Raw genomic sequence first — 16,473 nt, 5'->3', positions numbered from 1 at the left:
ACGTTCCACCAGGAGGAAATGAAAGCCTGGTGTTCATTCTAAACTGAGCCGTGTGATCATGTGATCCGGTTTATAGAAAAAAATAGGAAAATAACTTTCATATTCCGGTGGTGGGTTCCGGTTGGCGTCGCATTGTTTTTGTTCCCCACATTATGCGAATCAACTACATACCAAACCATTATACCATATATATATATATATATATATATATATATATATATATATATATATATATATATATATATATATATATATATATATATATATATATATATATATAAAAAAGTCTGGTATTCAAAGTGTACTCGAGTAAAAGTACAAAAGTATTGGCATCAAATACACTTAAAGTACAAAAAGTAAAAGTACTCATTATGCAGAATGTCCCATTTCACAAGTGTTCAAAATGTATTAAAATCTTTTGAAAATGGCAGTGAGCTTGTGGATTGGCTAGTTTCAAATAGCCGAAGTACATAGGGATAAAGTGGTTTAATGCATGCTTTGTAATAATGATACAAATCATAACTAGTAATTACAATTTTCAAATAATTGTAGCATAGTAAAAAGTACAACATTTGCAATTATTGCAATATATGAGGTGTAGGAGTAGAAGTAAAAGTGTTTTAAAAAAAATAAATAAACGTTCCTCAAATGTGTACTACTTGAGTAAATGTACTTAGTTACTTTCCACCACTGCATCGCACTGAGGAGGCTATACCGCACCGCTGTCTGAACTTGACGTTCCCTCCCCCCACACACACACTCGCACAGCATTTTCCTGCCTTTCGAGTTTCGAAGAACAAAAACAAGACCTTTTTGCTCCTCTGCACTGCTCAAGAAGGTAAAAATTCCCTAACCCTTTTCATTAGTTTATGTGATATTACATTGTATAACAACCTGTGATTAACAAGACTGTATACATGTATGAAATACTAAACTATATATAATAAACTATATAATATACTAAACAGCTATATCCCCTTTAATCCATTTAGCATAGGCCTTACAGACCAAATGAAAAGGTTTTATATTGTATTACATAACAACTTTTGAAAGTACGTCAAAACAACGCCATAAAAAAGCAGCCATTTTATTTGCTGTAGGGTGTTGGCCAGATCTGGACTGGAGTCTCCAGACGAAAAAAACGGTTCAACCATTGAGCACCGAAGTTTGACGTAATTAATTTACACATCCTGGGTCGCGTCGCGTCCCCCCCCCCCCATTCTGAATTCCCATAGATGTGTTTAATATCGTGTCAAATAAGAACTGTGTTCCAAAAATAAACAAATGTGACCCTTTTTGACTGGAGGACAGTCATTTCGCTGGTTCCCATTCTTCAGGAAAGCAGAAAAACTTTTTTTTTTGCAAAAAAACTTTTTTTTTTATCCAAAATGATCATGGCGGTTTGACTTTAACTCTTATGCTGGGCCGTGCTTTGCTGTAGGCAAGTTTTTTTTGTGTGTTTTAAAAAAAATATATATATATAGAAATAGAAATAAACAGCTTTCTAATCCATTCGAGGCCCTTAAAAAAACATCCAACATGGGCCCCCAAACAGTCAGTGGGCCCCATGAGATCTCAGCACTAGGGCCTCACTCAATCCAGAGTAGACTTACTCCATATAGGCCACCGGCACAATTTGTCACACCACTCTCAAGCTGCATTTACATTTGAATCAGCACAATCTACATTGCATGAGAAAGTTAAGTTGAGACACTGTCTGTCTGTCTGTCTGTCGTGAATGTGTGGGTGAGAGGCGCTCTCTCTCTTCAATTCAATTCAAAGGAGCTTTATTGGTATGAGAAAACATATGTTTACATTAGCCAAAGCAAAAGTGGAACAAACAATCAAAACAAAACAAAACAATGAATGTACAAATGTTAACTTTGTGGATGGTTTTTAGCATGTAGCTAATTACAATGTGAAAATATTTGGGCTTTCAAGTGATCTGTATCTGAAATCTGAGAACAGCCACACATAGCAACAAGAAACCACCACACATGTTGGCTTTGACATGGTAATGTGTTTTTCACTTCAAATTGAATTGGTCTACTTCAATGGTTTGTTTTTAATGTCAATAATGAAAGTAGCTATTCTTCTTCATAATAACATTTTTAAGTGATATACTGTAGTTATAGCAGTGACTGAGACAACAGACTGAAAAACAATGCTTTATAACTGAATGCCACCATTGGAGAGAAAGAAAGAGAGTGAGACACCAGTAATTTGTGCTATTATTTAATTTCATAGCAATTCACTATGCTATAACTTTTAATTAAGTAGTGAGATTGTAATAGAGTTATCTATTACATTATATATATATATATATATATATATATATATATATATATATATATATATATATATATATATATATATATATATATATATACTAGAGAGTCGGGGCGCTGCGCGCCCCTCCCCCCTATCCGCTGCGCGGTGCTTTGTGTTTGTTGGTCTCTATAATATATAAAGCCATAATAGGAGATGTTCCCAATGGAGCTATGCCCAAATATGGAGTGTGTTGTCTGACCTCACTTAGGTCTCGTTGGGCGGTGGTGATGACGCTAAGGAACAACATGGCCGACTGTAATGTTGTGAGTTTGTGTTGGCCGCAATTAATTATGCTGCGAGGGGGCAGATGTGTGCTGAGCAGTATGAAGTGGCCTACAGACTGCGCGTAGTAATTCTGCACGTTGTGGCGTGTCTTGTTAGTGACATTAATATGTTGTTTTTGTGTTTAGTCCCACACAGTGGCAGGTTTTTTTGGGGGGTTTTGGGTTTAGAAATGTATTATAGGATATATATATAATATTATTTTGCTTTATTGTTTTGATTACTGTGATCGCTTTGCTATGAATTTAAGCACCTTTAATTACGTTACTTTTTGTTGCTTTAATAAACCCCTTAAAACGCATTGTTTGGATCCAGTGAATCTCCTTTTGTTTGTAGCGCGTCACACAATGGCCCATCTCATCGCCTCTCGCGACTTATTTTAGTTTAGTTTTCCTGCAGTCGCAAACAGTATGAGTTAGTTAACTGTAACTCATAGTATGAGTTAGTTAACTGTAACTCATAGTATGAGTTAGTTAACTCATAATAGTATGGGTTAGTTAAAGGACAACTTTGGTTTTTTACAACTAAGGTTTATATTTTAGCTTGTAATTAAAGTAAATTAAAGATGAGTGTTATTTTTTTTTCATTTACTGCTTTCTATAGTTTTAGCAATTTTCGCTATATTTTTTACAGTGGGCGGGGGCATTCTGTCCAGTGGCTAAAATATGCTTTTTTTTACACAATAACCCGGCGATTTCTTTATTATTATTTACAGTAGCTCTTCTAGCCCCCAATAACTCACATCTGGCCATCAAAGACCACAGGACCTTTTATTTTTGTAGATCTGCTATTTTCAAATAGCTGATGCATGTTAAAGTGCTCATGTGGCCCATAGTCGCTTCTTTTGGGCTGGTTTTCCTAGACCTGGTTGCTTGTTTCACTCACAAAATCTGGCAACAGGCTTGTCGATCAGCTATTTTCAGCAAAGATATTTAATGTAGAGCCTAAACAGAATTTTTACCTTTATTGTGTAAAAAAAAGCATATTTTAGCCACTGGACAGAATGCCCCTGCCCACTGTAAAAAATATAGCGAAAATTGCTAAAACTATAGAAAGCAGTAAATGAAAAAAATAACACTCATCTTTAATTTACTTTAATTACAAGCTAAAATATAAACCTTGGTTGTAAAAAAACAAAGTTGTCCTTTAACTCATAGTATGAGTTAACTAACCCATAGTATGCATTAACTGTAACTCATACTATGAGTATGAGGACTCATAACTAATACATTTCAGTCATATTGGATTATTCATTAACCACAGTGCTCACAGTGTGGCAGGAGCTAGTAGATTGTCTATTTTTGCTATTTGACATGAAAGGAAATAAGGGTTTAAGTTAGCCGCAAGCAACTTAGATGGTATAATGCTATCTGGCATCTAGAGTTGTAATACCAAGCCTTGACAGCCCATTCATCCATTCAGAAAAGTCCTATTTGTTTGTATTAAACAACGTTTAACTCACTAAGATTGTAGCAGCAGTACGGAAAGCTTGGGTAGTCCAAAGTATTAAATAGCCGGAAAATTTGGAAAGACATTAATAGATTTGTGAAATATAAGGAATCATTCTCGCCATTCACTCCCATATAAATAATCCTTCTCTCTCAACATCCTTCTCTCCCAACATCCTTTAACGATCCTTCAAACACTGCAATGCAGGCATCAAAGAATTAGAGTTGTGTTCTATGTAAATATATCAGTATTGTTACATCAACATGAATTCATGGAACAAAGTACTACTGATTTAGAAGGCATTTGTAGAATCGGCCTCAGGTCTTAATGGGTTAAAATGTATTATTGTTAAATCGCTAATGAGCCAGGGAACTAACATTTACCTTCAGATATAGATTCAGAGACAGCAACGTTGTCCTGCTGTTTTTTTTTGGTGTTTTTTTTTACGACGTCGCCCAGAGTCCTATGGTGCTATTTCCGTTTTTTCCAAAAACGAGAGCAATGGTGCCTCCTCAGGGCAGGGCCAAAAAACTGGTCTATTGATCTGCATGTCTAATTTTCCCACAGCATTGTCTTACTAATATGAATGAATAATAAGGATATTATAATTAAAGGGATATTTCACTTTCAAAACATGTTATGGTCATTTTATCGTCTGTTCAGGCTTTTGTGAACACCCCAGACAGTTTTTAAGTTACTCGATTCAGTATTTAGACATTTGATATTCGTTTTATCAGACACGCCCCCTTCCTATACAAACCCATTGTAACTTCAAACTCCATTTTAACCAAGTTATAGATTCATCAAAAACACCCATCCTTGGTTCTGGTGACTCGTACCGCCCTCTTAATACGTGAGGGGGCCGTGTTTTTTCAATTAATTGTTTCATTTATTTTTAATATTGGTTCGATGAATCTATCATGGTTAAAATGGAGTTTGAAGTTACAATGGGTTTGTATAGGAAGGGGGCGTATCTAATAAAATTAAAATCAAATATCTAAACTGTCTGGGGGGCTGACAAAGGCCTGAGTAGATGATAAAATGACCAAAAGTTTTTTTTAAAGTAAAATATCCCTTTAAGGGGCCAAGGCCGTATAGGGCCTTTGGACCCTTATTGGATCTCTACACTTTATTATTATTATTCTGCTTCCGCCGTCTTCCACAGTTCTGGCTTAATCGTGCTGTCACTTTTTACGAAACTCAGCAATATGGAAGAGGGTCATGGAAAACGGTGAAGACACGAAACTCACAACCATTGGCCAAAGGGTGGCGCTATAGCAATCAATTGAAAAATGCAAACTTTGATTCTGCATTGCACAAAACATGACATTGTTAATTAATGCACATGCACATTTTTAAGATAACATAAAATGACTTTTTGAGAGTAGTTATTTTCAATGTATACCCTGTTTCCTTGTGAAAATAGCCGATCTACAAGCTCACAACTTTTTGGATAGCAACGCTTTGTGAGCTTGTAGATCGGCTACTTTCACTGGTTTCAGTTCCGAGGAGACATTCAATTTCTCTATTGATAAATGGTTTGTGAACCCGATCTTAGTGTTGGTGAAACAGGGGCTTGGTTCATGACAGAAGGCAAGAGTTTATCATCTTCAACAGACACCATCAGGCTGGACGAAGCTATAGCTGAATTGGCGGTGTGGCAGCCTGTGAGTCCTAAGGTCAAGGGTTCGGTTTCTGTCTATGGCCATGGGTCGAGGTGTCCTTGAGTGAGGTTCTTAACCCTGGATTGCTCCCCTGCATGCTAGCCACAATCCCTCAGCACTCTGCTCAGCTGTTGAGAATGCTCATTTGTTAGTTGCATGGGCTGCTTTGTCTCAAGTTCAATCTATTGTTTCTATGTCTTATTGTGCTATTATTGCATATTGCTTTTTGCCTTTCATTCCTTGGCCCCGTTTATTGTTTATAGTTTCATAATCTCTGAAGTCATGTGATCAAGATATAGCAGTCAGATTTCTCATATACCATTCCAATTGTCTATAACTGCCTTCCAAAATGTGTGGGCTCTGGGTAGACAACCCGTCCTGGTAGAGACTTTTCTAGTTCAGAGTGATAATATAAGAGATATGTGACTAGAAGTAGCTGTAGATTCCACATGGATTTCATGATTCACTAAACATAAACTTAATACTGTTAATCTCTTTCTACTAGGGTTCATCAGGAGATGATCGTCTTCACCAGCACTGGTGCCGGAAGAGAATTTCCCATTCATTTTGCTTCATAGATATTTCAGAAAATCCTTATATTAAGAGTTTATGAATTAACCCATAACACGCATAACACATTTGATTCCATTCACAAGAATCGGAAAACACAAAAAAAGGCGAAGGTACAAGACTGTGTAAATATTTTTCAAGACTCTTAATATTTTAAGAGGGAAGGACCTACCCAATCTCACAATGCATGTGAGATTGGATGTCACATTCTCTTTCTAAATACTGGATTGTTACGACATTATAGCTGATAATACAATTCTCTATATGGAGAAAATGAGTGGGAGTACTACTTCTGGCATCTCATCGTTGAGCTCTAGTGACGGAGACAACTCTACTGATGAAAGGTTTGAAAGGTTTGAATACTCATTTCTCAATTTAGGCAACCCAAGGGGTTGCCTAAACCCATGTCCACAAAAGCGGAGGCATCTCTCTCAGTACATGTGTACAGCGTTCTGAACATGATATCCAAAGCCACTCAAAAAAACACTTTTTTGTGGACACGGCCCCAAAGATAGTATGATTCAAAATACAAGAATAAATAACAAGTCTTCCAAGGGGACATTCCTTTTTCTTTCCTTTCGAGAGAGAGAGAGAGCTATAGATATGCAAGTTCTATAGATTTGAGAATTATGTTTCCCTGCATGTGTTTTTTCCCCACAGCATTGCATTACCAAATATATATATTACATTATGACAGAAAAATGTAAATTAAAATATGTTTGCAGTAGTCCTATAATTTTGTAAGATTTGTATTCATGGAATGAGTTGAGTTCCCCCAACTCATATTTTGCGAGTCGACGTGTCGAGGGCATTTATCGATTTCAGTCAGACAACTCTTGGATTTAAATATTAGAATATATTTGTATTGAGCATAATTGAGCATAGATAAATGAAGCATAGTTTGGCGTCAGGGCTCTGTATCTATTCATTCCCTGTAAAGCATGAACATTTTAATACTGAACGAAACAGCTTAATTTCGTTGTGATTACGTGATTTCTGGGTGTTCTGGGTAAACACAATAAATAAACAAAGAAGTCAACACTCAATGATTATTTCACATATCCCCTCCCAACCCAAACAATTCCCAATGTCCTTTGTAACCCCTTAGATCACAATTTAATTCAAACGTAACCAATAAACAATTACTCAATGTAAGGTAGAATGTCACCGCAGACAGACGCTTTAAACAATAATAAACAGTCCACGCGTTAGTGTCCGAACGGCCTCTTCTTCCCACGCTCCCGAGTAAGTCTATTAGTTCCTTAGTTCCAAATGAAACGATAACAATCTTCCGCACAAGACATTCCAAAGGTAACTTAAAGTTCGGGGTACCCCTTAATTAGTAATCCACCGGAACAGAAACATGGATTTGGTCAGAATCCTCTCGGCGGTTCATTCATAAATCCTGGCTGGCATCCCCACAGCGTTCAATAATCATAACTTTCTGCTGCAGTTTACTCTTTAGGTTTAAACTTTGTCACTAAAACCGTAATACTGGCGCCTAAGCGATCTCCTCTCTCTCCACCTGTCCACACTGGTACACCGCCCGCAGGTGGACAAAGTACTCAACCCCAGTACTTGAGTGAGAGTACAGATACTCCTGGTCAAATTTACTGTAGCCTACTACAAGTAAAAGTAGCTCAGTCAAAATGTTACTCAAGTAAGAGTAAAAAAGTAATTGCTTTTAAATATACTTAAGTATTCAAAAGTACATGCTTTTAAAAATACTTAAAGTACAAGTAAAAGTCCTTTGAAGTCCTCGACTACCTCGAGCACTGTCCCGTCGGCAGTGGCAGTGATCCTCTGTGTTAAATACCAATACTTTTCTTTTCTTGGTATAGAGCTTGAGGCAGATCCTCCTGCACTCCATTTCTACTGCCAGTAGTAGTTCCCTTACATTCTCTGCTGTGCCTGAGACTCGGGCAATGTAATTTGCATAGTCCATGTCAGTAATCATGATTATTTTTTTATCCATTTTCACACAACCTTAATTGACATGTGTGTGCTGCACAGGTAAAAGCAAAGCAATACATCAAATCAAAGAACAAAAACACATAACATGTATAAAACAAACATGTATGAATATAGGAGACACCGACACAGAGCGAGACTGTATATTTACACCTATGTACAGTACACAGAAGGTAGGAAATGTTAGATAGGAGTTAAAATAGCCTGAGAGAAAGGGTGAGTTTTTAGTAAGGACTTAAACATCTCGATGGACTTAGCAGATCTGATGTGTGTGGGGGGGGGGGCGTCGCAAAAGCGAGGGGCCATTGCAAAAGCACGGTCAGCTTAGCTTTGATTTCCTATATTAACACATCTGGTCGAAATTCATGTCAGATCCTTTGTAAGACATGACCTTTGACACAATCTAAATGTCTCAATAGAAGAACAGGGAGACAAAATGTATCCTCCCCAATTGTATAAGTTATATTGTATTAACATACTTTACCATACAGATTGGACAAAATTACATTTTATTCATAAAAAAAAGTGACATTTTGTCACCTAACTGAAAAAAAAAATCAGTTTATTAACACATCGGGTGCCAGCGTTACCGTGGGTGCCAGCATTCTCCCCATTGACTGCGCTTTGCTGTTTAAAATGTCCGCGTGCGTTACAAGCAAATCCACGCAAAAAAAAGCATCGATTCATGTGAGCGTGGCTACTGCCTGGAACCATAACATTTCCCTCGGAGTTACAACGGGGGGGGGATCGCGCATCGCGCATGACCGTTTTTGCCCACAGGAAACAGATTTGGAGATATAGGCGTTTCAAAGTAGGACATAGACAGGAAACGGATGGGGGGAAAAAAAGTGTTTCCGGTGAGCGATCTGGCACTTCCTTCGCAGGATTACAATGGGTGCTCCCAGAGCTGCTCTAGCCCCGCCCGCGCGGAGAAAAACGAAAAAAACAAAAAGACTGAAATCACGGTTCAGACCGTGAACGGCACCGAAGCTTCGGAACCGCCACTAAGTAAACACACGGTTCAGACCGTGTTTGGCACCCGATGTGTTAAAGAGCTGGAGAGACGGGGAGACTCCTGTGACTGAACAGACACTCTCTAGCAATGATTACTATCAGAATATAGTGCTTTAATCTTTTAATAAAAAAACTTTGTTTTAACCAAAAATATCACTTACCCTACCTTTAAGTAGATCTCATGTCATCATTTGTTACAGTACGTTCTTTTAAAAATACTTAAAGTACAAGTAAAAGTAGAAGTACATTTCTTAATTTGTATATCAATGAATTGCTGTAATGTTTTCACAATGAATTTATAGGACCTTGTAACTCTTGTTACAGAGGAGTAACTCTGAAACCACCTGCACTGCATGCACTGATGTCATGCAGATAATTATATTATAATGTACATTTGGCACAATCTTGTAATACATGTTGACATGGTTCTATTTTGAAGTATTGAAATGTGGAACTGATCACCAAAACACTCAGCAGAGTTCAGCTATGTGTAGCAGGGGGAGGCTTTTCAAAGGGAATAATAGTAATACAATATACAATGCCTACTAGACTTCGCCACCTTTTTTTCTAGAGGGGAGGTCCTCTTTAACAATGCAATGCACAGGTTTGTATAACCAAGGATGAGCAGTGTTGTGCTAGTTACTGAAAACCAGTAACTAGTTATCATTACTAGTTACTTCATTTAAAAGTAACTCAGTTACTTTACTAGTTACTTACACCAAAATGTAATGCGTTACTGTGAAAAGTAACTTTTTAGTTACTTAAAAAAAACAAGGGCTCCCATTATTGCCCTTATAGCATCATTTCAGTACTGTTATTGCATTGGAGAATAATACAATCTGTTGATCAACTTGACATGCATTTGCATCACTGAACTCTGCTAAGCAATGTGGTCTATACCAGGGGTCGCGCTATAGGTTTGTAATCTGCTGGTCCCAATGTCCGGAATGATTCAAATTTATCAAGACATCTGATAAAAAATACCGGTCATAATTATGTTTAAGCCTTAATTACAAACAAGTGCGTAAATACAGCCTAACACTTACAGCATTATTTTTGGATTGAGCTATTTGAACATGAACCATGATGAACGAGTAATATACACATTTTATATACAGTAGCAGGGTCTTGCACAGGCCTGCAGTAGGCTATGGACTGGACAAATGTGCATGATAGCCATGGATACACGACGGTCGACTGTCACGACCGTCATGGATGAACTTCAACCTGGTGTTTGCACTTTCTCCATTTATGGCCCGTAACAGGCGGACCCTTGGCGATAGAGCTTTCAGCGTGGCAGCCCCTGACCTCTGGAACTCTCTCCCAATGGAGATTCGCCAGATGCCAACATTGGACTCCTTCAAGTCCGCACTGAAGAGACATCTATTTACCCAGGCTTTTGGCAATGAATTTGTTATTTTGTGTACTGTAAAGCGTCCTTGGGTTTCTGAAAGGCGCTATATAAATCCAAGTTATTATTATTATTATTATTACTACTGTACTTAAGTACACTTCTCAGTCACTGTTCGCCTTGTCTGGCCACAACAACAACGCGATTATATTTCCGTTCTATTTAGATTCAATTTAAAATTAATCGGGCATAATGTACAGTAATACATATAACGCAACACGTGTGTGTTTATAGATACGCGCGTGTCGCACAACTTCTACACTTCTAGCGTAACGTTGCTTTCAACCACTTTATCACAGATGCACTGCTCTGCAGTTACCCATAGTTTCCTGAAATATAATTTCTCTACTCCATCGTGCAGAGGTGTTACTTGTCAAAATAATCAAAAAGTTGTCAAGAGCACAGACGAGTGATATATCTACAAGCTTTCAACAGATCTAGCTTACACTGACTCGCAACTTTTGTAAAAAATTCAATGAATAACACTCACTGAATTATTCATATCACCTTACCACTGTGGTATTGGTATTACCATTACCATAACATGAGGGGGGTCAGCAACCTTAAATGTCATTTTGATCTGTTTGGACAGCATCTGTCTGGAGCCGCAAGCCTTATAATGAAGGCAGCATGTGCTGTGTATACGGGCAAGTGTATATTAGCCAATCAAAATTATGAAATATAATAATGAGCATTCATTAAATATGATTACTTGTTACTTACTCGCAGATCAAACATACATGTAATCCAGCAGCATTGAGAGTGAAAGCAAACTATTAAATTCTCTTTTTTCTTTTGGAATCCATAGTGTAGCAGGGAATCATACACCGGTTTGTTTACACAAGCCATCTGAAGCCTCGCCAATAAATGTGTCGCAGGCTATAACACACATTTTTGTTGACAGAAATGTTGAAACCTTTTTTAAATTATACACATGTTTACAATATTGGAGAACATAAGAATGTACAGTATACTGTATGTCATGTTTGGTCTACTACAGCATCGATACATTAAAATTAAGATGTGAAAAAAAATAAACAGTTAATTTCCATATATTCTTTGTAAAGCTACAGGGAGCCACTAGCGAGGGGCTAAAAAGCCGCATGTGGCTCCAGAGCTGCGGGTTACTGACCCCAAGATTAGACATATGTTTCAGATTAATTTCACTTCATACTGCTCATATAGTTTCCATTTTAAATAACTTGTATTGTCAGTATGAAGTAGAAGAGTTGCTGTTAATTGTCCTCTCCTGGATGAGAAATAGCTGTGGTCAATGTTTACAGCTGAATATGTTCTATGTTAACTTTATAAGCCTGATATGATTCACTAAACATAAACTAAATAATATTCATCCTCTCTTTCTACCAGGGTTCATCAGCAGAGAGCAGGGTCTCCTGTACCCAGCTGTGACTCCATGAAGAGTGACACCTCTATGGGTACACCTATGAACTTCAAAGATGAAGACCACTCTACTGATCAGAGGTTTGAATTAACCAGACAGATGATTGAAACAGTAACATTTGCTGATATTCAGTTCTCTAGAATCATGTGATAAACATGTATCTGTCATACTTTTCATATACCATTCCAATTGGCTATGATAATTGGCATCCAAAGTTTGTGGAAGGGCCCTGTTGTACTAAAATGGCAACATTTTAATCACATATTGTGGGGGCATAAGTTTGTTGCAGAACACAATACATTTTGACCTACTGTAACTGTGAAATAAAAAAGAGGAGAACGAATGGTTTTCTGCTGAGGAAAACATCTATGAAACGTCCATTTACACTAGGACCAGCGATTCATTTCACTGACGTGTACATGTATTAATTTATATAAATGAACACCCATAGAATAGCCAGCGGAGCTGGTCTGAATCTGAAGCACATTACTGACTGACCAGCTCTCCTTACAGTTAAACCATAACATTGCTTGATTGATTGAATACTTTATTTAGAAGGTTGCAGCGAAAAAGCACATGGAAGTACAGTTTACAATGATATGTAGTATTGGATCTTCAGCCTAACAGTTATGATTAGGCCTACTCTGAATTCTCCATGTTCTCAAACACTGGATTAATTATTCAAATCGACCGGATCACACAGTCAGCGGGCAGCAGGCTGTACGAGGCAACACGTGATTCACATCAGGTTTTTATAGTGGATGTGATTTCTCCATCGCGACACTTTCCCATCAAAGTACTCACACAAACTTTGCTCTGTTTTTTTCAAACCGACCAGTGTCTGTAGCCAGGACCGGCACATGCACTGGGCAATCTGGGCAATTGCCCAGTGCACCAAGCCACTGGGGGTGCCAAAAGGCATTTTGCACCGGCCGTTCTCTTCTCTTCTTTTCAGAGGTTTTCAAAATCTGCCAAAATCTTAAGAAAATAGCCGACCTACAAGTTAACAACGCGTCACATCACGATGCGTTGTGAGCTTGTAGATCGGCTATTTTCAAATAGACGACATACAGAATATGGCTTAATTGGTTAATGTATGTTTTGTACCTAAATCTACACAAAGTAGTAGCAAATTAGGTTTTCAAATAATTGTAGTGGAGTAAAAAGTACAATATCTGTCTCTGAGGTGTAATGTAGTAGAAGTATAAAGTATTGGAAACATTGTAACCTACTTAAGTGCAGTACTTGAGTAAATGTACTTAGTTACTTTCCACCATTGCCCTCAACACTGTAAGTCCCACTGTAAACCCTTTGTGACTTGTATTACAGCATGATGTGATCACATGGGTCTGTTCTCCTTTAAGGTGTTTGCTAACATGTCTACACTGGTCTGTAAAGTCTTGCCCAATTCATGCACTTGTAATTTGAATAGTGATACCATGTGGGGACCTTTCCCCTTGTAAATACTCTCTCTCTCTCTCTCTCTCTCTCTCTCTCTCTCTCTCTCTCTCTCTCTCTCTCTCTCTCTCTCTCTCTCTCTCTCATATACATACATGTAATCCAGCAGCATTGAGAGTGAAATCAAACAACTCTGCCCACGACTATTATTAAATTCTCTTCTTTCCTGCATTTAAAAAAAATGTTTTTCTTTTAGAATCCATAGTGTAGCAGGGAATCACACACCGGTTTGTTTACACAACCCACCTGTCTGAAGCCTCGCCAATAAATGTGTTGCAGGCTATGACACACATTTTTGTTGACAGAAATGTTGAAACTTTTTTTTTTATCATACACATGTTTACAATATTGGAGAACATAAGAATGTACAGTATACTGTATGTCATGTTTGGCCTACTACACAACGACACATTGCTTGCAAATCTTGTATATCTGAACGGGGCTTTAGTTTGGTATAGCCAGATAACATAATTATTGCCAGGAGGCGGGAACGGCCGAAAGCAGTGGATTATATCATTCACAAAAAAATGAACTACTGTAAATAATATTCATTCTCTCTTTCTACCAGGGTTCATCAGCAGAGAGCAGGGTCTCCTGAACCCAGCTGTGACTCCATGAAGAGTGACACCTCTATGGGTACACCTATGAACTTCAAAGATGGACACCACTCTACTGATCAGAGGTTTGAATTAATCAGACAGATGATTGAAACAGTAACATTTGCTGAACATCCATTGAAAATGACTTTAACCCTTCCATTGCGTTAGACTCAAATTTGACCCGTTTTCCTGTTTAGATATGTAAAAAGTAACATTTAGTTTATCTTGTTAGAACAAGACTTCACGATGTCCTCAGAAACAGCTATTCTAACACAACAGAGGAAATTGGCCCTGATTCATAAAGGGATTTGCGACCATATTTTGTACGTACCGGCATTTAGGACAAGTCGTACATATCCACCTGATGCATAAAGATTTTTTGGTCTGTGTTTTGTGCGTCAGGTGCGCACGTTCTCAGGTCAGCCCCGAGGCTGGCGTACCAGGGCTGAAATGTGCATATGTCTTTAGAATGCTTTATTCTTCATGTCAAAATCAATTACAACAGTGGCAAACCTCAAATAAAATATGTATGTGCCCAACATTTGTCAACACATATATATATAAAAAAATAAAAAAAAAGTCAAACGATGTATTGCTTAGACATGATGTAGATTCCACCGCTTTTTATTTATTTTCTAGGCTATGAGTCGCATTTAGAGCTGAAAAGGTCCCTCAGTGTGTTTGCCAGCGGGCCATTCTCAGCCAAAGTGTCACGTAATAATGAAAATAGGCTATCATGCCTTAATGAGACTGCGGAGGGAATGACGCACCTCAGTGTCCGTGGCGCGGTATTAATTTGTAGGCTAATAGTCTACTGTAGGCTACTCTACTGTATATTGATCACATGAACGCCACACACAACAGCCTAATAAATATTACCATCTGATGAGGAAACTAATTGTGGATGAAAGCTGTGTCCAGAACATCTATTCCCCATTCCGACGTAGGACAGTGATATATTAATCAAAAAATAACTAATTTAATCAGTAAGTAATCAATAAGCTCTGGTCCATAATCGGATAGCAGCGTTCCACTTGGATGCTGGATTTCATAATCTTTTTACCTTGGTAAAGGTGCGCAATGTTCATTAGAAAAGGCTTATAAATATCCTTTCCACGTTTTATTAGCCTTTTATTTGGTAATGGGGTTAAACCTTGTAAACTTCTTTATTCTCATTACACATGAGAGTATTTATTACGTGATCCGCTTCCAGACAGAACAGTAAGTTAAGGCGATGCGACACCGCATCTGTTATCTTTATTCTTTAGACGGCGGAGTTGAACTTCAGCGTTGCCAGATGTTGTGAGAGAAATAAGCAACCAGGTCTATGAAAATAAGCCCAAAAGAAGCAACTGACAGCCCATTATAAGCACTTTAATTAAACCGTAGTGAGCTTGTAGATCTGCTATATATATTTTTTTAAATCTTGTAATAAAATGTGGAATATTTGTAAGATTTTTTAAACATTTTAACAACACAAATCTGCCTCCAGCGGGCACAAAACATGTTCAGATGGGGCTTATAGGGATAAATTAGCCTACATATTAACTTGGGGGTCCATGACATAAAAATATTTGACAACCACCGGTTAAAATAATTGAACAATTGTTAAGCAAGCCCAAATAATGAACTACACTTTAAAAACAAGCCCAAAAAAACGCACCCCACAGCTACCAATATTTACAAGCAACTTTACAGAAAAATAAGCTCAGATTCGCTTATAATAAGCGGACATGGCAACACTGTTCAGTAAAGTGACAGATTTGATCAGAGCGAAACTGCTGAGTCACGGTTCACGCCTTTTATGGTGCAAAATGGGGCGTGGAGCAATGTAAATGAACCTCTCGGGATCATCACGCCCAGCTGGCTGTCATTATAATATAGAACTGGTCATACGCACGTCTCTGTCATATACGACACCCCTTTTGAATCGCGCGTCCGTTAGTGAGTACCAAAAATACGACCTCCTTTACGAACTTCATTTACACCATATTTACGACCCTCATTATGAATCAGGGCCATTTTGTCACCATTTCAGTCAATTCTGAAGGTCTCTAAAGAAAACAAAAGAGTAACATCTGTGGTGTTATGGGGCAAATATGACCCAGCAGATAATATTGGCTGTGGCATCCATCATTTAAAAAGTGTGGGTTGCTCTGTGGATCAAAGGGAGAGGATTCACACGCACGCACGCACGCACACATACACACACGCGCACACAATAATGTGAACATGCACAATTTGAACCTGAGCTGAACCTGCTAGTAGGCCAAGGAACATCCTCAGTCCCAGATGTTTCAAATCAGCCTCATGGTTGGCGCT

The 16,473-nt window shown here is 38.0% G+C and overlaps 1 protein-coding gene across 3 annotated transcripts in view; it reads left to right on the top strand.

The window, feature by feature from the left end:
- Positions 1-753: 753 nt before the first annotated feature.
- Positions 754-16,473, top strand: part of LOC311060801 (protein NLRC3-like) — a 31,356-nt gene continuing 15,636 nt past the window's right edge. For 2 of the 3 annotated variants that reach the window (XM_084079136.1, XM_084079134.1), the window contains exons 1-4: positions 754-838; positions 6,232-6,649; positions 12,061-12,174; positions 14,121-14,234. In XM_084079136.1, coding sequence (XP_083935262.1) covers positions 6,561-6,649; positions 12,061-12,174; positions 14,121-14,234 — 317 coding nt within the window. In that variant the 5' untranslated portion in view covers positions 754-838; positions 6,232-6,560. The remainder of the gene's footprint in view (positions 839-6,231; positions 6,650-12,060; positions 12,175-14,120; positions 14,235-16,473) is intronic. The other variant, XM_084079135.1, reaches the window with a different exon arrangement.

The sequence above is a fragment of the Gymnoscopelus microlampas genome (genome assembly GCF_963454915.1).
Source record: "Gymnoscopelus microlampas genome assembly, chromosome: 14".
NCBI lineage: Eukaryota > Metazoa > Chordata > Actinopteri > Myctophiformes > Myctophidae > Gymnoscopelus > Gymnoscopelus microlampas.
This window is presented reverse-complemented; position numbering and strand designations above follow the sequence as displayed.